At 43.8% G+C, this 23,717-nt stretch overlaps 1 protein-coding gene and 4 non-coding genes across 8 annotated transcripts in view; 2 read left to right on the top strand and 3 right to left on the bottom strand.

Annotated features, from left to right (window-relative positions):
• CNTROB (centrobin, centriole duplication and spindle assembly protein) overlaps positions 1-10,076 on the top strand; it is a 30,852-nt gene extending 20,776 nt beyond the window's left edge. For all 4 annotated transcript variants that reach the window (XM_066593807.1, XM_066593808.1, XM_066593806.1 and 1 more), the window contains 10 exons: positions 434-580; positions 807-940; positions 1,029-1,154; positions 3,476-3,617; positions 3,878-5,171; positions 8,105-8,244; positions 8,556-8,622; positions 8,766-8,820; positions 8,918-9,005; positions 9,093-10,076. In XM_066593807.1, the coding sequence (XP_066449904.1) occupies positions 434-580; positions 807-940; positions 1,029-1,154; positions 3,476-3,617; positions 3,878-5,171; positions 8,105-8,244; positions 8,556-8,622; positions 8,766-8,820; positions 8,918-9,005; positions 9,093-9,179 (2,280 nt within the window). In that variant the 3' untranslated portion in view covers positions 9,180-10,076. The remainder of the gene's footprint in view (positions 1-433; positions 581-806; positions 941-1,028; positions 1,155-3,475; positions 3,618-3,877; positions 5,172-8,104; positions 8,245-8,555; positions 8,623-8,765; positions 8,821-8,917; positions 9,006-9,092) is intronic.
• Positions 10,077-13,221: 3,145 nt separating this feature from the next.
• On the bottom strand, positions 13,222-13,303 carry TRNAS-AGA (transfer RNA serine (anticodon AGA)). The gene has a single exon. It is a non-coding gene; the product is annotated as a tRNA-Ser (tRNA).
• A 648-nt stretch (positions 13,304-13,951) lies between these two features.
• Positions 13,952-14,025, bottom strand: TRNAI-AAU (transfer RNA isoleucine (anticodon AAU)). Its single transcript has one exon. It is a non-coding gene; the product is annotated as a tRNA-Ile (tRNA).
• A 212-nt stretch (positions 14,026-14,237) lies between these two features.
• Positions 14,238-14,309, top strand: TRNAQ-CUG (transfer RNA glutamine (anticodon CUG)). Its single transcript has one exon. It is a non-coding gene; the product is annotated as a tRNA-Gln (tRNA).
• Positions 14,310-18,410: 4,101 nt separating this feature from the next.
• Positions 18,411-18,484, bottom strand: TRNAI-AAU (transfer RNA isoleucine (anticodon AAU)). Its single transcript has one exon. It is a non-coding gene; the product is annotated as a tRNA-Ile (tRNA).
• Positions 18,485-23,717: the final 5,233 nt, after the last annotated feature.

Below are 23,717 nucleotides of genomic sequence, written 5' to 3'. Positions count from 1 at the left end.
ACCGACGACTATTTATATACTTTCTAAAAACCAGAGTTAAACGACGAATGAATGAATGGCGCATGACTGCCCACGTTTACACGTAATGATTATCGCTCATTTTTGACTGTTTGAACGATTTTTGAGCAATAATCGTTGTGTGTAAAAGGGCCTTAAGGCTGAGCCTCGGAGATCCGCTGCAGATTTTGATGCAGATCCACCCATGAATTTGCCTGTGCAGCTGCTCATCGTGGTTTCCATGCCAAGAATTGATACGTCAGTTTGTTTTACCCTCAACGGGAATCTGTGTGCGGAAAATGGCACAACGTATGACTTTTTTTTTTTTAAGCATTCAGAATGCTAAACTAGTGCAAAATGTTACAACTGTTATAGGCTTGGAATCTGCACATGTGACTGAGGCCTAGATTTTATTTTCTCCTCCTTCTTCTTGCAGGCACGCTCTCAGCAGGAGATCCAGAAGTCTCAGCAGTTACAGCTGGCTCTCAACGCCCTGCAGGGAGATGTCCGACGCTTGGAGCATGAGCTGCAGACATCGCACAGGGAGAGAGATACTCTGCAGATGGAGCTCAACCTGGAGAAGGTAAGGACCTACCTGAATACTTCCTCATGGCCAATAACTGGTAATCGGTATGACCTGGGTAGAGTATATACCTCGCCACATATCATCATTCTCCACACTGGCTACATGACAAGTTGGAGGCCTGCAACTACAGGTTCTACTGGCATTATTCTGCACGGTTAACACTACCCCCCCCCCCCCCCCCTCCTATCCCCTTTCACTTTGCTTATACACCTCCACTTTGTAGGCACGAAACGAATCTGAAAAAGTGCGGATTGATAGTGAGCACAAAATGAGGCTGGAAGAAGTGATCACGGAGAGACTGAGTGCGCTTCATGAAGAGAGTGCGCAGCACTTGTGCACGGTTAGGGAACATCACAGGTACTGACCCTGGGGCTGCTTGGAAGTGAGGAAATAGAGTTTAACTCTCTGATTCCTGTAAGTTTAACTCTGGCTTCACAACCTTCAGAAAACAGCTACTGGAGCTGACTTCTCAGCACGAAGCAGAACTATGTGCCCAGATGTCCCAGTTCAAGTCCGAATTACAGGAGCGAGAACGGCGACACCGAGACATTGCCATGGACCTCGAACTCAAGTGAGTTCATCGCCTGTTACTGTTCTGTCATGGTTATCTTGTCATTATAAATGATAATCGTTCAGTGTAAATGCAGAAAAATCGCTACTTTTCGTTCACAGGTTGTTAAGCTGACTTTTCAATCAGCTTAAAAACCATCCCTGGATCCGCAGGCTTGTCGTTTTGTGTAAACACTCCCAGCTCCTCATAGGGGGTGAAGCTTTGGGTGAGGAGCCCGCGATCCAGCGGTGAAGACTTTCAATGTATACGCTCTGCACGAACGCTGACGACCTTAGCGGTGACCTCAGCACTTGTGTAGTCGTTTACCTGCCTGTCGGCCCATGTAAAAGGGCCATTAGGCCCCGTATCTTTAAAGTGTACATGCACAGAATAAACTGTTGTACTTTTTTGAGGGATAACACTATATTTGCCTATTATATTGCTTATATCATGCTTTTTTTTCAATAGCTTTCCTCTTTTTGACTCTCTGATTCTCAATCTTCCCTGAGCTGGTGGGTATAGACGTCTGCTATGATTTTTTTCCATACACTCCATACGTAGTGGAGCAGATTCTCTTCCCTGACTGTCAGAGTTGATGGGTGTAGATTAACTGCTATGATGTCTCCATACACTGCATAATAGGGAAATAGGATTTCTTTTCTATCACTGAGCTGGTGGGTGTAGACTGCTGCTCTGATGTCTCCATACACTGCACACATAGGAGAGCAGGATCTCTTCTCTATCTCTGAGCTGGTGGGTGTAGACTGCTGCTATGGTGTCTTTACACTGTAAACATAGGAGAGCAGGATCTTTTCTCTATCTCTGAGCTGGTGGGTGTAGACTTCTGCTATGATGTCTTTATACACTGCACACACAGGAGAGCAGAATCTCTTCTCTATCTCTGAGCTGGTGGGTGTAGACTGTTGCTATGATGTCTCCATACACTGCACATGTAGGGGAGCAGGATCTCTTCTCTATCTCTGAGCTGGTGGGTGTAGACTGCTGCTATGATGTCTCCACACACTACACATATAGGAGAGCAGGATCTCTTCTCTATCTCTGAGCTGGTGGGTGTAGACTGCTGCTATGATGTCTCCATACACTGCACACATAGGAGAGCAGGATCTCTTCTCTATCTCTGAGCTGGTGGGTGTAGACTGCTGCTGTGATGCCTCCATACACTGCACACATAGGAGAGCAGGATCTCTTCTCTATCTCTGAGCTGGTGGGTGTAGACTGCTGCTATGGTGTCTTTACACTGTAAACATAGGAGAGCAGGATCTTTTCTCTATCTCTGAGCTGGTGGGTGTAGACTTCTGCTATGATGTCTTTATACACTGCACAGACAGGAGAGCAGGATCTCTTCTCTATCTCTGAGCTGGTGGGTGTAGACTGTTGCTATGATGTCTCCATACACTGCACATGTAGGGGAGCAGGATCTCTTCTCTATCTCTGAGCTGGTGGGTGTAGACTGCTGCTATGATGTCTCCATACACTGCACACATAGGAGAGCAGGATCTCTTCTCTATCTCTGAGCTGGTGGGTGTAGACTGCTGCTATGGTGTCTTTACACTGTAAACATAGGAGAGCAGGATCTCTTCTCTCTCTCTGAGCTGGTGGGTGTAGACTGCTGCTATGATGTCTCCATACACTGCACACATAGGGGAGCAGGATCTCTTCTCTATCTCTGAGCTGGTGGGTGTAGAGTGCTGTTATGATGTCTCCATACACTGCACACACAGGAGAGCAGGATCTCTTCTCTATCTATGAGCTGGTGAGTCTAGGTATAAATTTGCTACTAAGACTTTTCCCATGCACTGTACAAATGGGGACCAAAATCTCTTCTCCAACTCTCTTTAGAAGACTTTTATAAGTAACAGCATTATGATGACATTATACAGCAGTACACTGAGCAGTGTAGATGTGCTTTTTTTAGTAGCTGTCAGACACAGTAAAACACCATTAGTTGCAGCAGCACATCTGGGTGAGTCCCTCTCTCCCTCTGCAGCAGTTTCCTTCTGCTTTCCCTTCTCCATAGCTTTCTATGGTCAGTATAAGTCATTCCGTTCCTCCACTGCCTGTGTTCCATCTTGAACTCCACTGACTTCACTTGGCAACATTCATTGGACCACAAATTAGAAAAAGGGAGACTCCTAATTGCTGTCACATCTATAGGGATCTTTCAGCACCAAAACATCATTTTAGGTAAATAAAGTGATTTGTACTTTAGTTCTAACATTGGCTATCACATGAACATACGTTGTATCAGAGTGCGCCCACACTGTAAGGCAGGCTCCTAACCTATGAAATTTAAAGCCCTTTCCCTTTTTTTTTAATTGAAGGTTCTCGCGCTCAGAGGAACGCTGTCAAGAGCTGTCTCGGTCCCTTCGCCGGTTGGAGAGTGAGAGAGCAGAAATGCTGTCCCAGCTTCAGGACGTTATGAAGAGTCATTGGAGTCAGGCGCTCCAGGTTCTCACTGCCAAGGTCTGAGCCCTTTCTAGAAGAATGACACTGATACTTCCCACCTGTCTGCATTGCCTTTCTTGCCCCATCCCGTACATCTTTTGATGTACTCTGTGCTGCTGTGGGACCGCACTACTTCCACTAGCAGTCTTGTTGTTTTGAAATGTTGAAGCAAGCATTTATGAAACGATCTCCTCTTGCTTTGGGAATATTTAACTTAATTTTATGCCCCAACATAATGCTTAAAGGCCATAAAGCTGTGCTTTCATGACTTTACATAGGTTCCCTCTGAGAGCTTCTCGAGTGTTGTACCCTATCAGCAGACAGAGACTTCTGAACAGTGGACCTCCCAACTAATGAGAGAAGGCGTCTACGGTGAAGAGACCAGTGTCCATGCAACGCAAGGGATAGTTGGAACTGGCAACCGGACTGGAATTGCCAACCGACACCTGAAAAAAAGTACTGACTCCCATAAAGAGACTGATGGACAAATTCAGAGGGGTGGCCTACAGATCACCACCTGTGGTAGCCAACATGTAGAAGATGGGCAAGGAAGCAAACAGGTCGATAGTAGAAATCTTACAGATAGCAGTGGCTCAGACTTGATTAACTTCAGCCGAATTATGGATAACAAAAGCCAAAGCATCACTGCGTCAAGTCCTGTAAAGGAACCAAGTCTCAGATTTATGGGAGATGGAGCACACATGAGTAACCAAGACGTTATCGGTAGCAAACCTGGGGTGCAAGCTGCTCCAAGTGATATCAAATTGAGTAGCAATATTCCATTAGGCAAAACCCCAAGAGCAGAAGACGCCACCAGTCTATATAATAGTGGTACTTTTAAGGCCGGTGATCTCCAAACCCTCCAGGAAGTTCTAGCTAGTGAAACGATAAGAAAGTATATTGCTGGCCAACATATGAGGGAACCCTATGATCAGTTAGTATTGGATAAGTGCCAAAATTTGTTATACCCAAAGATGACCAACTTTAATACTATTGGGACTGACCAAAGCAAGAACACCAGTGGTCACTCAATGATAAGAAATCAGATGATTATGCCAAAAGATAGTAGCAGCCTCCAATTAGATGGAATCCATCAGGCATTGATGGGAAGGGGCCAACAAATGCCTTTAACAGAAAAAGCCATCGTAAGCCATACTGTCAATACCCAGTTCAATAGCTCAGGTGCATATCCTTTTACTAATGGTGGTAAACAACCCCCAAACCTAAGAAACTCTACTACTGTCCAAACCCAAAATGATGCCAATCGGATCACCATCGGTGGCAGCAGCCAGTTGAAGGAGTATAGTAACCCCGCTACTCACTCTAGCCTAGATCACACTCCATTAACTATTCCTAACCTCAGTCCTATATCCAAAGTGTTTTTCCAAGGACACAGACATGAATTTACAATCCCTTCTGCATATCAAGAGAACCTGGTGAGCAATAACCAACCAAGTCATAAAGTGTCTGCCCCAGAAGAGACTTTTTACCCAATGCAAGTCGAAGAACTGAGTCAAAGCTTCAGCAGCCAGCGTGGCTTTTTCCCTCTGGAACCACACCCAGATGGCACTAGTGAGTATGATCTCGGATGCATGCTGTATTTCGTAAAAGTTGTCCTATGTCATTGGTAGCTGGTAGAGTTACCAAGGTAGCCTGATATACAGGGAAAACCTCTGTTCAGGGATGCTTAAAGGGGGTCTACCAAAATTACAGGTTATTCACTATCGCTTGAGGGCTCAACTTTTTCCTGACCGGTAATGTCAAGGGAAGGAAGAATGAATGACATTGAATGTCAGTGCAGGAGTTGTCTGGCTGTGGCTTGACTCTCTAAACGCATGAATACTTTGCCGAGCTGAACATTCGTGTATATTGGTAAGCCGGGGAAAACGGGTGTCGAAAGTTGTTGAAAGGGCATTGGAGGACCTTTAGACTGAGATAAGTCTTAATAAAGGGAGCCTGAAGAATCGCTGTAACTACGAATGGATAAAAGGGGGCATGACTATGGCGTCAGGAACTTACCTTCCCCCAATGCCTTCCCTGAACGGGCTCTTACACGGCATCCTCTCTGCTAATTCAGTATTATGACATCACAGTCTTTGCCATGAGAGTTGCTTCCAGTTTTCAGGACATAGAAAATCCAGGCTAAGCAGAGAGAAAGGATTTGCTGGGGGATTGAAACGCAGCAGAGGCCTTACTGATTTTTTTTTTTTCCTAACTGCAAGTTGGGTAAAGATGCGCTGTGCAGATGGACGTCTTCTAGATCCCAGTTATCTTTTTTTTTTTTTTTCTTTTTTTTTGTCAGATTTTTTGAATCGTTAAGCGCTTTAAGAGGACCCATCGCCTAACCCTGCCTATCATTTATACATTACAGCTCAGTGGAGTCCCCCAAAATAGAGGTTTATGTAACTAGACCCATAAAAAATGCTCCTTAACGCTGCTTGAATGCTACGACTTTTGGGATAAAGCCAGCCTGCCACTTCCGGGTTTTGTCCTCCCAGCACCCCTCGGTGGCATCAGACAGTTTTGCGGTGCAATATCTCACAAGCCATTATGAAATCTTGCTTTCTGATCAAAATGCTGCTTTATGAAAGTGGCAGTTGCGCACAAAGCATTAAAAGTGCTTTTTTTAATTCATTTTTTTATTTTTTTTATTTATTTCAAAAACTGGCTCAGCCAGCGGTATGAATATAATAGAAGACATACCTTCCCCACTCCTGTTCTGCAGACATCTGGTCCCTGCTGGTCTTCAATTCAGTTTGAAGAATGATATGTGGAATGGTGAGGTCATGTGACTACTGCAGCTATTCATTAGATGAAGTGAGCTGTTGATTGGCTGCAGGAGTCACATGCCCGGGGTATAAGTGAAATCATCACTGGCTTACTGCACCCAGAAATGAAGATCAGCGGGGACCAGGCACCAGCAGAACAGGAGTGGCAGGGGAGCAGGAAAAGTGAGTATTACTTCTGCTATGTTTGTACTGCAGGCTGAGCCAGTAATTGAACACACAGATGTCCCTGGATAACTCCTTTTTTAATGCTTGCCAAATCTTGTGTTCTGAGACTGTCTGAAGCCATGAGGGTATATTGGGAAGATGAAACACTGAAGTGGCTGGCCAACACTTCCTGAAAGTCACTGGATTCAAACAGTGGAATGGGTGTTTGTCTTTAATTGGTCTCCAGTTAGCCAAACTTATTTTGGATAACTAATGAGTTCTAAAATGAAGCTCATAGGTAGAGTTGGGTTATAGGAACTCTTTAGGAGCCTGGTCTAACCTCACAACTGTAGTGCACTGAGCCCTGGAAGAAATGGACCATAATGTCTCTGAAAGGTCCCGTGTATAATAATAAAAGACGAAGTGACTCGCTGCCCCACAGACCGTTTCTGTATGGATTCACACCATGCAATTCTGCAAAATTATCTTACAAGTCGGAATTCAAAATTAACAGCAGATGATGATGATTGGAAATCTAGTTTGAGTGTAAAGAAAATTGCTGAAATCACATAATTAGTCCAAAAACCAGAAAGGCTATAGCCGTTAAACTTATAATAAAATGTCCAAAACGTGTCTCCTCTGAACAGTAAGAAATACCCTAGACCTGGACGAACTGCAGTCATGAGAGATGGACTCAGAATGAAGCAGTCTATATAGAAATAGGTTCTGGGGCATAATGGTTGCCCTCTAAACCTGTAATTTAGAGACCACCCAAATAAAATCAGTGACTGTATACCATGTGCTAACATGACCTAACCAATACTGGGTAAGACGAGTTCTTTTGCAGTGCCTCTCCTTGGCTTGGCAAACATAAACGGGTTTTAAGGCTGTGGCGCCCCTCCCTCAGTACTTTGCTGGGAACCCACTTCTATAATGAAATCTTCTTGCTTGAGTCTCAGTTATATCTTTGCAATGATTCCATGAAATCAATTTGGTTGAAATTACTTTTTTCCAGTTCTTTGGTTACAGTGATATGTTAGGATTTCTGGCTGAAGGTACTCAACCTCTGTGGTTGCCGTGTGTCTCTCGAACTTGGTAGCTACCTGGGGAGCACAGAAAGCTGGTCTGTCTGAGCGAATAGTTCTAATCTAACAATCATGAAGAATTTGAAATGGCTTGCTGAATTTCTTGCGGTATCCAAGGTCAGGAGACACACGGCAACCACAGAGGTGAAGTTCCTTCAGCCTGCAATTACATTATAGTACAGCTAGAAGGCCCTGGCTGTCAATCGAGGTGCAGGACGTCCTATCTTCTCCTGACTGTTGCATTGAGGGCAGTTCACAGCTGCGGTGTCTTGCTTCAGCCAACTGTATTATGTAATGTTATGAGTATATTCTGTAGCAAAGAACAAGTTAAACTGGAGGTAAATTATTAATATGGAATGGCAGGGAGTCGGGCTAATGAGCAGAGACAACTGCAGGGGAGTTTAGTGCCATATCACTAGGGGGCCAGATCAATAGATCACTCTGTTCATTCATATTTGTATCTCTCTAATGTCTCTTATCTTTTCAGTGTCCACAATTCTCCCTCAAACTTCACCAGAACACCCATTTTATGAAGAACCTTCCATAATCCCCAGGGAGACACCATCCAACTGGGAAGGAGGAGACCAAGCCATCCCTAATCCAATTCTGCAGTACTACATACGCATGGTGAGGGTCCATTATTAGTAGGGGGTTTCCAGGAGTTAAAAATGGTTATATATGCAGATAAATGTTAAAAATAGAAGAAAAGTAAGGCATAATGCTCTCTTCTGTCCCGTGATCGTCTTGTATTGGGACTTCTGTGTTGGTCCACAAAAAAGGTGACCATGCCTTATTTTTCTACTTTTAACCTTTCCTTGACTGTATCATCATTTTATTTCACCCCTTTAATGTGTAGAAATCATGGTGTGCATTATGGTAAGGTGGGAGAGCGTATTGTATACTTCCTATTGTTTACCTTGCAATTTCCTGTTTCTCAGTTACTTGATCGGACTCCAGGAGACCCCCTGAATGAACTGGATAAAGGCCTGTTTCATGTGAACCCTGGTAAGTGGACTGGGACATTCGGATGGAGGGGTGTGCTCCTATGGTGGCATGCCTTTAAATATAGGGTGTAGACATAACTTTGGATGAAGGTGGTGAGCTCTACAGTGCACGTATTCTTGACTTACAATACTCTCTTCTCCTAGATATGATGGAACTGTCCCAGTCTCTAGAGAGCAGAAGAAACCAGCCCCACCTTAGGTAATCTCACTCTGTAATATTTAGTGTAGACTTTTCAGTTCTTTGTGGTCTACTTTCCTCATGTCACTTGATGCTTTTATAATACCCATCACTACAGATCGGAAGAAAAGGAACAAGAGGTCTCCAAACTTCCCACTAATCCCAAGAGAAATCCTGCTAAAGGACCAGAAGTTGTCAGGAAAGAAGTAAGTGTCACTGACCTTCTTAGATACTGAAAAGTTGCACTTTGTCTTCTATAGCTCTTTTCACCCCCTTCCCAATCTCTAACTCAGGTACTGTCTAATCAACGTCGTCCTGGTCCACCCAAACCTTTGAAGAGGGTGTCTGTGCGCGGAGGACGTACAGGGATCTGGAAATAGATTTTGGGCTAGCTATGTGTTGTATGTGTGTAGTCTTCACCTTATGTGCCTGCGATGCTGGGATAGGTTGGGAAAGAACTGAAACAGAAATGTGTGTAGCAGATTGTGGGGTCCTGGCACTTACAGTTGTGCAGTAAGTACATGTGAAGCACATGTTTTTATGCTCTGTGCCTGCTGCAAAATGGCTCCAATTATGCAGGGGGGGTAAGGGTGCTTTTACACCAGGGTTTGTTGTTGCAGCTAACTCTTGCAATTTACCTCTAAGGCTAGACGGGTGAGCGAGATATCGAACCGTGAAACTCGCTTCACTTCAGCCGCTCTGGAGCATCGGCAAGTGTTTTCAATGGCAAACCTCGCATCACACGCACATGCACCTCACACCGTGCAGTGTTTTTTTTTCTGGCCCCATTGAAAACCATGGGCATATTCATGCAAAAAAAATTTTGTGCGTCTCGCAATGCAAAAATCTGCAATTTTTCTCAGCCGCGTGAAAGCGGCCTAAGTGTCTGGAAATAATGGCAAGTCCGGGTGCATTTTGCAGCATTTTTCTAAATTCCCATGTGATTGGTCTTAGAAGCAGATTATTGGTTAATAGCACAGGGTTCGGTGTATGATGGCCACAAACTGTCTGCAACTGGACGGTAGATCGGATCGGGCTGTTCTGCACTTTCGAGTCTGCATGAAGTATACAATACCTTTCTGCTGGGAGGAGCAGTAGCTACAGAGGACTGTCTGCATGCCGTCCTGTCGCCCCATCACAGTGCCTTCAAACCATTCAGCTTTTTTATACTGTGCCTTTTTTCTTTAATGAATTGTTTGATTTGATGTTTGTCTGCGTATTTATTAATATTTAATTAAATATTTTGTCGAAACTTTAATAAACAAATGTATTCTTGTACAGACCAGTTATTGTCATGTGGTTTTTCTTCTATCCTCTGTTCTGTATTCTCTACACTCCTGTACACACAGTCTGGGCCACAAATGGGGACCTAAGAGAGAGGACTGCTTTGGAGAATTATTTGATTTGGTATAGAGACCACTGAATCTAGAAAAAAATCTATCCTAAAATCTGGATGTGACCTCAACAAGATGGCGGACATAAGGATATAGAGGGGCGTAACAGACAATGTACAGTATCTGAAACTGGTGCACAACTACAAACTTAAATTTGGATCTCATTGGACTTGGAGTGGTTGTTTTCCTCATATTTGTTGTGTGTATTGAGGTTGTTCCACATCAAATGATAAGTTGATTAATGTATATTTGCCTCTGGGGTAACGAATAGGGAACTAGAGGTCTGTCTGGAGCAAATCTTATAAAAGCTGAGCAACTCCTCCACAAGGTTGGCTCCGGCAAGGGTGTTGGGAGTATACTGTGACTGGTGTGACTATATCACAATCATGTCTTGTTGGCTGTTTTATCCAAGGGGGTTGTTTGGGACTTTTGCTGACCACAGGTTATCGGCGAAGGTCCACTACTCATATCCTCACCATCAGTGGATCGCTTGGCCTGCTGTCCATATTGCATCGGCCTGGTTTGGTGCCATACGCTTAGCTCTGGCTCAGTGAAGTAGAGCTAAGTCTATTATCATTAATTAGCCCTTCACAGTATAGAGTATTATTAAAACTTATGTTTATTAGTACAATTAAAACTAGGGCTTAGATGGACAAAAAAGATTGGCACGCCAGTCCCCAATCTCTCAAAGACTTTGTGTGATGTGATTCTGTGGGGATGACTTGTTCACAAGGACAAACAAGGTGAAGAAAATAACTAAAGAAAGTGCTGCTAAATAGCCAGAAGTTCCCCACGGGTAAGTAAATCCATTAAGTCAATTCTCAGATCTCTATACTAGAGGTTCCCCATGGGTAAGTAATTTCATCAAGTTCTCGGTTTGACGCGTTTCACTGGGGGGTGCACTTCATCAGGAACCCGATACTTTTTTTTTTTTTCTACTGGAAAAAGCTCATCCCTAAAGAATATATAGGTCCATATCAGGACTAAGATACAATTACCATCATAAGCCCTAAGGATATAAACCTATCAGCTCCTAAGTCCTACAATAAGAGCTAGCAGATAGAGGAACATCTGATCACCCTGCCTACATAGCTAAAATAAAGCTCAATGAAGGCTAAAGGTATGAGGAGCGTATAATAACTCTTCCTACCTACCGTAGCTACTAATGCAAGCTGAAAAATAACAAATGCAGCAGAGCCAACAGCCCTGATAGCGGACTGCTGGAGAGCTATGGCTGCTGCAGGGTTGACCATGCTATCTGCTCCCAGAGCTGTCCACGCTAGCAGCAGCTGATTGCCAGGCATCCCAAATGGCAGATCCCTGACTATCAACTTTTTTGCTCATGTTATTGGGGGACACACAAAGACCATGGTATATAGCTACTGCCACTAGGAGGCAACCCCAAACACAAAAAGTCTTAGCTCTGCCCGCTGGCAATATCCCTTCCTGCAAACACCCGGCTAATTAGTTTTAGCTTAGTGTCCGTAGGAGGCGGACAGTCTCGCCCGCAAATGGGCTGAATGGATTTTCCAGGATGGACCAGGGCTAACAGGGACTAACAGCTCTTCCTTTTAACCCAACCGAGGAGGGCGAACAGAAGTTGAATGCTCCTCCTGTTGTCTGCCCGGCCCCCTCAGAAGAAAAAGGAGGACCACCCGGGTACTCCTGCGTGTATCCCGCCAGCCATAGAGCAACCTCCCCCCCCTCCCCTGTTGGTTCGGGTCAGCATCCCCTCCCCGTGCAGGGCAGGCGATGTTTGGGGTGAGTCCTCTGCTGGAATTGATGGCTGGCTGACCCCAAGGGCACTAGGACCCGCCAGCCATAAAGCTTCCCGTTTTTCTTCTGAACGATCCACATCCCCTCCCCGTGAAAGGGCAGGCGATGGTGAGGGTTAGGCTCTGCTGGAGTTGAGGAGCCATCTTAAGAAACAAGAGAGAAGTTGGGTGAGTAGAAAGAAGCAGGTAAGAAAATAGCTTCCCTTGCTTCCCTGTCCTGTTCAGGGTCCCCTCCTGGGTCATGCTGCCCGTCAGGCTGAGTATTTGTTGCGTGGGGTATTTGCCGCCATGCAATGTGTTGTGTTACACCTTCACTGGCTGCTTTGGGGCCATGTTAGAGCTTACTGATGGGATCTGCTGTTCTTTAGAGGCTCAGCTTCACAGGTGGGGTTGATTGTGCTGGTGCTTCAGTCAAGGGAGCTCCTTGTCAGTGTTTGCTGGTTCTCTGGAGCAGTTATGTGTGGGCCAGGTGTAAGCAGTGCACTGTCTGGTATGTCCTGCTGTAATCCGTATCATTCTTTTGTGTCTCCGTGCCGTTTCTTGTCTTCACGAACTACTGTGTTCTAACTAATTACCAGCATGGCTCCGGCCTTGCTGAGATCTGTGGTACCCTTCATGTGGAGTGAGTACTCGCACAAGGAGTCCCAGGACTCGTCCCTCTCTTAGGTCTGTTTCTCACCGGGTGGAGCCTTGCCTGTGGGTAGCTCTCTGGTTGCCCCTCCTGCAGTTCCCTGCAGGCAGCTTTGGCGCAGTGTCTGTGTCTCAATGACATGTGGACAGGAGCCGGCCAGAGCCACGTATTATGTGCACTCTCTCTACAGGCATCCAGCCACAGAAGATCTTGTCTTGTAAAGTAATTACAGCATGGTTCCAGCCGTGCTGACACCTGTGGTACCCTTCAGGTAGAAGGAGTACTCGCACAGGGAGCCTCCGGACTGGGGCAGCAGGCTCAGTCAGCCGTGTTAATGTGGACATGGGTCACTCATGTCGAACGGACCTCGCATTTTCCCCTATTAGGCATGGAATCCAATGCATCAAATGGTTGAGATTTTCAGCCCATGTTTAATCACGGCAAAATTGTCACGCTAAAACGCTCATGTGAACAAAGCCTAAAGTACGACCTCAGTGTAGCGCGGCTCTTTAGAAAACATTTTTTACAATTGTGCTATAAACTAATGCTTAAAATGTAACTCTGGGTGTGAATATGTAACTCTGGGTGTGGATATGAAGGTGTGGCATATATTATGACAAAACGTAGTCGGCAGGATTCGAACCTGCGCGGGGAGACGCCAATGGATTTCTAGTCCATCGCCTTAACCACTCGGCCACGACTACATGGGTGCTGTTTGGTTTTTACAGTTACAGTGAGTAAAAAAACTTGTACATCAGTTTATATTTTACTTCTTTTCAGTATCCAAGACTGAATGGAATATGTCATTAAATTTTTTTTCTTGCACACCTTTGTACATACCGAGTCCTTTCTGGTCTGAAATAAGGTGTTGCCCTAATTATGCCTGACTTTTTTCTTAATGACCTTTTATTTACAGACAATGTATATAGTGGGCTGTTGTCAGTTTCCATGATGTACATATTGATCATGTCAGACTGCACCTGCGTGTCCTGGGCTGTTAAACATGGGCAAATAAAATACAAATTTTAGGATGTAAAATGTATTGAGTAGGTTTACAATCTTGCTTATGGTTTCAGGCGATCATGTGAACAAATGTTCTTTGAGGATAAAACAGTCTCCTGCATTACAGGTGGGGATACTTACCACTATACTAATGAGGAAAGGCTGAGGAAAATTTCCGTAATTAATTTCTCTTAAAGGAGCACTTCAAAGAAATGCTTTTCTTACACTCGTGCAGTGTATCTTGATTTGTCTTTTCCATGTTTTTTTTTTTCTATCGTCACTGCGTTCAGTTCCATAGACCTCCATGGCAATACCGTTTTGAAATTAAAAAAAAAAAAAAAAACACACCCTGGCCCGTACGGGGATCGAACCCGCGACCTTGGCGTTATTAGCACCACGCTCTAACCAACTGAGCTAACCGGCCATTTTGAGGTACTTGTTTTTCTTGTTCTAAATTCGGGAAGATTGTGACCGGGTCTTATAAAGTTATGCAATTCCTTTTTTTGAGAATAAAGAAAAGGTTGTGATAACCATATAGACCCATTCTATGCAGGTCTTTTAAAACCTATAGAAGTGGGTAAAATGCACATTGGAGCCTAATATTTATTTTATGTTACGCTCTCCAGAGCTTGTCAAGGTTCCATGGTGTAATGGTTAGCACTCTGGACTCTGAATCCAGCGATCCGAGTTCAAATCTCGGTGGGACCTACTTTTTGAACTAGACTCATAATCTAGCTGGAATCAAAGGATTGCATAAAGAGTTATGGAGGTGAAGATTAAAGAAAATGTTGTGACCACTCAGTGCCGTGCTTCTAACCGTAGGAGGAAGTGTAAAATGTATTTGGGAAAATTCTCAAAAATGTATCCGGCTTTATAAGCCCTGATTTCTTCACCTTTGGATGTTTTGAAATTCTGATATGTGATGTCAAGAGCTAAAAATATATGGAATTCTTGTTTTTTTATGTACTGGCAGTATTTATGTATAAATTAAGGGTTCGTATCGCTTATTAGATTTATATATTGTATCATTATCACTCTCTGTATGCGAGGTTAGATAAGTCTACCAGCAGGAGTGCAACAGATAATTAAGATATTGTTACCATGCAGCGCGGCGCGGGGTCCCGCAGTCAGCGCGCGCCGCTCCGGCTTCGGCTCCGGCGTCCTGGAGCTGTGACGTCAGGGCTCTCCCGGCGATGTGGGGCGGCCGGTGTGCGGCGGCGTGGGCGGGTCTGCCCGTAGGGCGCCGCCCGCATCCCTTCCCCTCTCTTGTGCCTGAGTGGGGGAGTTAGCTCCTCCCACTCTCCGCCCCTGGGCGGAGTCTTTCGTTTATAAGGCTGGCAGTGACCTGAGCTCACTGCCAGTTATTGGTTCTGTTAGCTGCTAGTCCGTTCTGTCTGCAGCCTGTCTCAGTCAGTACTAGTTGCTAGTCAGTCTCCTTCTAGTTTGCCTTTAGCTCAGTCTGTTCCTGTTTGGCCATTCCATCTGCCTTTTCTGTCGGCACTCTGTCCCCCGTTAGTTGTATCCTTGTAGTCGCCAGGTCCCTAGCCAGGATAGGGACCGCCGTCCAGTTGTCCGCCTGGGGTTAGCCAGGGTCGAGGCAAGTAGGCAGGGACAGTGGGGTGTGGGAAGTTCAGGGCACCCCACCTGGTGCTCGGGGGGTCAGAGTGCCGTAACAGATATATCAAACAGATATGCAGCAAATAATCAACTTTCACGTAGTTCCTTGGTAAGGCCTCTCTTACATTAGCCGATTCTCTTCTGTACAAGCACATGAGTGATTAATATCACCACTACTTCGCTCTCAAGCGTTCACGCTTGTGCAGAATGTTTAAACAGGCAGATCATTGTTAAGAATCGCTCACTTCTCGTTCAGTGATTCACATTCCTATGTACACCCTGAGTGGGAAGCGTTTTAAATGTAACAAGAAGTGAACGAACTGCTGATGATTTCTATGCTGGCCGAGAGCTCTTTCACACGAGCTTCAATTTGATGCTCAAATAGCCGCGCTAAATGATGGACAAATACCCGCGAGCTTGTCTTATTTCAACAGAAACGCTTTGAAACCTCAAACTTCTATCTGGAATCGAGGACCTGAATCTAGAACGTAAACCTGAAACTAGAACTTGCATGTAGAATGAACCTAGAAATCTAGTCTAGAATCTGAATCTAGAACTGAGAACTTGAACTTAGAACCTGAATATAGAAACTGAAACGGACGTGTGCTCAGGGTTAGCCCCTTGGAGGTCACATATGTGAGGTCTGGTCCGATGTTCTGGTGAGGCCCCACACCAAAGAATGGTAACAATCTTACTTTACTCCCTGTTATTTCACTGTCTGTGATATCATATGTAAGTCTCCTGCCGATTATCTTGTAACATCATTTTTGAATTTTTCTGTAAATAAGCACTGCTCTTTTCTGTGAGAATTAAACTTTAAATTAATTAGTGAGCCTCGTCGGTGTTACACGAAACCGGTTTCTCCGAAGATTATATTAATAATTCATAAATCTGATTCCAATTTATCATTACGAATTTGGTGGTGGCAGCTGTATGCATATTGTAGAGCTCTGGAGTGCATTAGAACGGATCAGCTGGTGATTTGAGCTTTCACTTTGTGTGCAGAAGTGTTGGGAAGCTGGATACAACTCAGTCTGTATTCTAATGACTGCCAGCTTGCAATACTGCAGAGTGTTTGAGGACAGCGGCGGGATCGATAGGTATCGTCCCTTCCCCTCTCTCCTTCTGTCCAGTGAAGGACAAGTTGATTTTACATTGCAGGGCCAGGCAGAATGCTGTAGAGTTGTGGCTGTGGCTCACGGTCACTTGTCTGGTGTCTCGGAACGTTGGGTACCAGTCACTCCACAATCTAAGAGCCTTCCTCCTTCCATTCGCCTTGCTCTGCTGCTACATGACAAACCCCATTAAGTAAAACGTGTTATAATTATGTGCCATCCAAACTAGTTTCATTCAATAGCCTGTCGAAGGGGGTGAGATATCCCCAGAAGCTTGCTGTAACGTCATGCATTTTTGTTAGCCATTAAAAGGTATCATATCTACAAGATTACTTGGTTTCTGAGAATAATCACACGTGACAAACCCCTTAACACCACGGGACGTAAGGTTATGTTATGGCAGCAGGATACTTAATGCAGCTGTTACCAATGGGCGGCGTCTCACTGCAAAAGTGAGGGTGCATAAGGACAGCAACCCTTGCTGTTAACCCCTTACATGCCGCGATATATGTAGACAGCAACATGTAAAGGGTTCACAAAGGGAGAGCGCTCGCTCTGAGGTCATTGGACCCCCGCGTTGTAATCACGGAGGGCTGACGGATTGCCATGGCAATAAAAAAAGATAAAATAGATCAGCACTTCCCAATAGAAATCCATAGGTGCACGTTAAACCATAGCTGCAACATACAATAGAAGCAGAAATCAAAGAGTGGCCACAGCATGCAAAATACATTCGCTACCAGAAATATACATACCTATAATAAATTCTCTAATCACATTAAATAATGCAAGGCTCTTAGTATATAATTTGATCTAACCATATTGCCTGCATTGCCAGTGCCTATGATCATTATTATAAGCGATAAGGCTTTGCAGTACATAAGTTCTGTAATGCTTTATAATAGCGATCATAGGTGCTAAGGATCAGGTCCCCTACAGGGACATAAACAGTGTAAAAAAGCAAAAGAAATTGTGTAAAAAATATACTTTTTATATGCACCCAAAAATAGTTCTAACAAAAACTATAGTTCGCCACGCAAAAAACAAGCCTTTATACGGCCGTGTCAATGGAAAAATAAAAAGGTTATGGCTCTTTAAAAGTATAAATAAAAATTTCTCCTAAAATCGTTGCGTTCTTAAAGGGGTTGTCCCGCGAAAGCAAGTAGGGTTATACACTTCTGTATGGCCATATTATTGCACTTTGTAATGTACATCGTGCATTAATTATGAGCCATACAGAAGTTATTCACTTACCTGCTCCGTTGCTAGCGTCCCCGTCTCCATGGAGCCGTCTAATTTCAGCGTCTAATCGCCCGATTAGATGCGCTTGCGCAGTCCGGTCTTCTCCCTTCTGAATGGGGCCGCTCGTGCCGGAGAGCTGCTCCTCGTAGCTCCGCCCCGTCACGTGTGCTGATTCCAGCCAATCAGGAGGCTGGAATCGGCAATGGAACGCACAGAGCCCACGGTGCACCATGGGAGAAGACCTGCGGTCCACCGTGGGTGAAGATCCCGGCGGCCATCTTCGCAAGGTAAGTAAGAAGTCACCGGAGCGCGGGGATTCGGGTAAGTACTATCCGTTTTTTTTTTTTTAAACCCCTGCATCGGGTTTGTCTCGCGCCGAACGGGGGGGCTATTGAAAAAAAAAAAAAAACCCGTTTCGGCGCGGGACAACCCCTTTAAGCCTAAAATAGCCTGTGTCCTTTTAGGCCTCTTTGACACAGGCTATAAAATCATCGCTACAATACACAAGTATGTAAAGCCCATGGTTTCCAATGGGTGCTGTCAGGCTACAAAACTTTGCTCATGTGAAAGAACCCATTGCTTTTGTGAGGGTATGTTAGATTATTTGGCTCCAACAGAGACCATGTCTTCAAGACATTGCTTTTGTTGAACAGTATATAAGTGTATTTTGGTTTTGTGCTACTTACTACTTTTTCATGTTATGTGTCTTGTAATTAAGTTCGGTTCTGCAGACCTCACCTGCAAATAGATATTGATATAATAGAACAAGAACTAATACAAAGGCTATGAACAGCTATGGTGGAAGGACCATGCTGTTTTGAGATAGAAAATAAAGTGGCCCGTACGGGGATCGAACCCGCGACCTTGGCGTTATTAGCACCACGCTCTAACCAACTGAGCTAACCGGCCATTTAACTTTCTTGTATTTATCCTGTTGTTCAGAATTTAAGTATATTAGAACCTGATTTTGTTTTAATAGAGTGCAGTTACTTTTGTATGGATTAAAGAAAGGCTGTGATAACAAGGTGCAGTGCTTCCACCCAGAGGATGTGGAATATGCGATGTTTTAGGCCTCTTTCACACAGCAATATGCATTTTTACGCCCGGCCGATCGCAGTTGAAATTTGCATGAAAGAATAGTTACGATCAAGTCCCAATCTTAAATAGCGTTCTTGTTCCATTCACACAGGCGGCCGAAGCGTATTGGTAAAAAAATATGCTGCAACATGGAAATGCCTTGGTCGGCAGAAATCCTCAGAATGACTGCTAATGCTTAAATAGAGTCAGCTTTCTTCTTTTCCCCACATTGGACGCAGGTAAACTCCCTCCCTTTCCTTTTTTTCAGCTCCCATAGAAATTTATGACTTATAAGTGTAAGGCTTCTTTCCCACGAATATATATCAGCCGCTGTTTTCACGGCCGGCCGATATACGCTACGTTGGGAGAGGTAAAACTGGTGAGCGGGCGCACAAATCAAACATTTGTGCGCCCATTCAGATTACCACAGGAAAAACCAAAATTCTTCCTCGCGCTCCAAGGGTTACAGCATAGATACAGACCGCGGGTTCGTAAATTTACAATACTGTTTATTGTTGCTACGCGTTTCGGCGTTCAAATCACGCCTTTTTCAAGCAAAATAAGACCTAACATATAAAAATGTTCATATTATCATGTAAACAACCCAGCTTCTGTGAGGAAAAAAATAGAGCCTCCCCGTCGGGGAATCGAACCCCAGTCTCCCGCGTGACAGGCGGGGATACTTACCACTATACTAACGAGGAATTGCTATGAGTTAACTGTTTATCATTTCTCTCTTAACCCCTTGAGTGGCAGGTTTCCTACCACCCTGTCGTGCCCACCAGGGCAGGTTTTTTAAAATGGTCTAATCATTGAATTTCAACTAGTTTTGCAGTTGCGTCTCAAGAGCCATAACTTTTTCATTTTTCCATTGACTGGGCATATAAGGGCTTGTTTTTTGCGGGACAAGTTGTGATTTTTTAAACAGGGGGGAGGAAAAAAAGAAATGGGGAAAAAAGAAAAAAGGGGCCATGTCATTAAGGGGTTAAATAATGTATTAACTTCCTTCTCTGGGTCATTACGACGCACATGGATACCACATGTGTGATTGTATTTTTGATTTTTTACAAAGTAAAGGGAGACAAGTGTTTTTTTTATTTTTTTTAATAATTTTTTTACTTTTTTTTTTTTAATTTTTTAAAAATTTTTTATTTTTTTTTGTCCCTTTAGGGGACTTCCACAGGGACCCATCAGAACCCCTGATCACATTCCAGGGGTCCGATGGTGACATCCCTTTACATGCTGCAGTGACAGCCCTTTACATGCTGCAGTCACATAGACTGCAGCATGTAAAGGGTTAACACAGCAGAGATCGGAGGTTTTCTCTGATCTCTGCTGTAAGAGCTAGTACCTAGCTGTCCTCTGACAGCTAACAACCAGCTCTCCCTGCCACAGAGACCATCGGCTTGCTTCTGACAAGCCGATGGTCTCTATGGCAACCTGTAAACAAAGCAGGACATTGCCGACATGTCGGCAATATCTTCTGCTGGTTTTTCAAAGCCCTTGCTTTGTTCTCTGTGGGTCTGTGCAGGCAGAGCACACTGTCACAGCTTGTGGCATTGTGCTCTGCAGCTCCCATAGTGATACATAGCCCGGAAATCTTCCGGGCTATGTTGCTATGAGCAGTGGAGCTCATCACGGAACTTTTCCGGGCGTGCCACTCAAGGGGTTAAAGGGACAGTATCCTCATAAATAAGGTTTTCTCATAGAGGACATGAGTGCAGCTTGGATTTGTCTTGCTTCTTTGTTGTGATTTTTGACACTGTTTTCTGCTCTACAAACCTCACATGCAAAATGACATTGATAGAATGCATGTATATAGACTAAAAAAATTACTTACGAGCCATTATCCGAGTAATTGGCATCCCTCCTGAAGGACCATGAGGAACTCTTCGATCATACTTGGGCATCCTGGTATCAATTTTCCCTAACTATGCGGTTCTGGAACCCTTAGCCCAGACCAACCCCAGCGACCTTAGTCAGACTTTTAGTGTTACCTCTACGCCTCCTGTTTAACAGGAAGAGGCTCAAGAGAAACCATGAGATTGGAAGAATTTCATAGGACAGACAGACATGAAGATGCCCAACTTTAAACCATTCCCTGTGACCCTCGTGCCTTGACCCCGTGCCTTGACCCCAACAACAACCTCCCCCTTTTTTTTGCTGTTTTATGTTTCGGCAGTCCTATTTCAAGATTATTATTTCTGCCAACAATACTTTTGAAAAGGTAAAAATAAGTAGTTTGTTCTTTGCAATTTTATCAGATGTGACTTTCTATCAGGAATATAATCTTCCGTGATGCATTCTTGATCTGATGTTTATTGAATAATGACTGCATTGTTTATATATGTTTCAATGTATTTTTTATTTGATTCAAAATCTAATAAAATTCATGAGAAACAAAAGGTAGAAGAGAAAACAAAGGGATCTGCTATCTAATTGTTACCAACAGGGGGGGAATGGTGGAGGAAGTAAGGGGGGTGGCTGGGACCTTAGGAGGCAGTGATCATGCTCTCTTTGAATTTTGGATAAAAAGGACCGAAAAGACCTGAGAAAACTCAGACCTCAAGGTTGGATTTCAGAAAGGCAGATTGTAATGAACTCAGAAAGAGGAAGAATCCAATGGCTGGATGTTCTTAAGGACAGAAATGTCCAAGAAGGTTGGGAAATATTGCGAAATGAGATTCTCAAAGCACAATCATTAACAATCCCTAAAAGAAGGAAGAATGGGAATAATTTAAAGAGACAAAGATGGATGAACACAGAACTTGCACACATGTTAAAGGAAGAAAAATAGGTTTATTAAATGGAAAGAGGGAGGAATATCTAAAGAAGAATATAATGCGGTCTGCAGAAACTGTAGAGCAAGTGTCAGAAAAGCTAAAGCTAATAATGAATTGAGGCTTGCAACTAAGGCCAAAAGCAATAAAGGATTTGAGGGGTATGTCAAAAGGAAAGTCAAAGATGCTATTGGATGCTTACAAGATGAAAATGGTGAATTGGTTAAGAATGATATTGAGAAGGCCAAACTTTTAAATTCCAACTTTTTGAATGTTTTCTCTCAGAAAGTAGATGTAAGTAACATCAACTGATCTTTCCTGTGCCGTTCTGGGAATATAATAATACAGGCTATCTATAAGCAGAGAGATGGTGAGAAAACACGTAGCTAACATAAATGAATTCAAGTCTCAAGGTCCAGGTGAATTACATCCTCGGATACTAAAGAAAGCAGCAGAGGTAATTGCTTAACCACTTGCCATAATCTTTGAAAATTCCTGGAGAACATGAGAAGTCCCAGAAGATTGGAAAAGGGCAAATGTTGTCCCTATCTTCAAAAAGGGAAGAAGGTGGATCCAGGAAATTACAGACCTGTGAGCCTGACTTCTATACCGGGAAAGATCTTTGAACAAATTATTAAGCAGCATGTATGCAAGTACTTGGATAAGAATGGAGTAATTAACCAGAGCCAGCATGGGTTTGTAACAAACAAGTCATGCCAGATGAATCTTATTTCCTTCTATCATAATATCACTGACTGGGTTGATCAGGGAAATGCGGTAGATATAGTTTATCTTGACTTTAGTAAAGTATCTCATACCATACTTATTTAAAAAAAAGACCAAATATGAGATTTACAAGGCAACTGTTAGGTGGATTCACAACTGGCTGGTGGATCGTACTCCAAAGAGTGCTCATAAATGGCTGCACATCCAAGTGGAAGAATGTATCAAGTGGGGCACTACAAGGCTCTGTCCTAGGCCCAGTGTTGGTCAACATTTTTATAAATGATCTGGAGGAGGGAATTGATGGGAAACTCATCAAATTTGCCAATGACATAAAGCTAGAAGGGATAGCTAACACTAAAGAGAGATGATTAGAAAAGATCTGGACAAACTGGAACAGTGGGTGGCAAGTTACAGAATGGTATTTAACAGGGAGAAATACAAAGCACTACAACTGTCAAGAAAAATGAGAAAAGCACATACAGAATGGAAGGAATTGAGCTAAGCAGCGGCACTTGTGAAATAGACTTGGGTATTCTAATAAATCACAGACTGAACATGAGTCAACAATGTGATGCAGCAGCCAAAAAGACAAACACAATTCTGGGATGTATTAAGAGAAGCACAGAGTCTAGATCACGTGAGGTAATTATCCCCCTCTACTCTTCCTTAGTCAAACCTGATCTGGAATACTGTGTCCAGTTCTGGCCACCTCACTTTAAAAATGACATAGACAAAGTGGAGCAAGTTTAGAGAAGAGTTACCAAGATGGTGAGCGGTCTGCAAATCGTGTCCTATGAGGAACAGTTAAAGGATCTGGGAATGTTTAGCTTGCAAAAAAGAAGGCTGAGAGGAGACAATAGCTGTCTACAAATATCTGAAGGGCTGTCACAGTGCAGAGGGATCAGCCCTATTCTCATCTGCACAAGGAAAGACGAGAAGCAATGGGATGAAACTGAAAGGGAGGAGACACAGATTAGATATTAGACAGTGAGGGGATCAATGAGTGGAACAGGTTACTACGGGAGGTGGTGAGTTCTCCTTCAATGGAAGTGTTCAAACAAAGGCTAGACAAATATTTGTCTGGGATGACTTTGTGAATCCTGCACTGAGCAGGGGGAAGTAGAACCAGATGACCCTGGAGGTCCCGTCCAATTCTACCATTGTTTGATTCTAATCTTGTAGATATGATACCTTTTAATGGCTAATAAAAATACATGCCTGAGAATCGTCCTGTGTAAATGGCCCTTTAGGCATGATCCCTCTCCCAATTACATGAACTATGGCAAAGCATTAACCCACTACCCCAAATTGCATGAACTATGGCTCAGTACTCCCCCTCCCTATCTAGTCTTGTACTTATCCTCCTGCATATTTTCCTACTCTTTCCCTAATAAGGTCATAGTCTTGCACTGGCTGTCCTGCACATTGTCCCTCCTCCCTGTCACCTATAGTCTTGTACCTTATTTGCCCTCCAAGCCATCTATAGCCTTACACAATATCTCCTCCTCCACCAGTTCTCCATAGTTTTGCACATTACATCCCCAACCTAATGGGCAAAA

The sequence above is a fragment of the Eleutherodactylus coqui genome, chromosome 2, assembly GCF_035609145.1.
Source record: "Eleutherodactylus coqui strain aEleCoq1 chromosome 2, aEleCoq1.hap1, whole genome shotgun sequence".
Taxonomy (NCBI): Eukaryota; Metazoa; Chordata; class Amphibia; order Anura; family Eleutherodactylidae; genus Eleutherodactylus; species Eleutherodactylus coqui.
The sequence above is the reverse complement of the archived record's forward strand: the minus strand, read 5'-3'. Positions and strand labels throughout refer to the sequence as shown.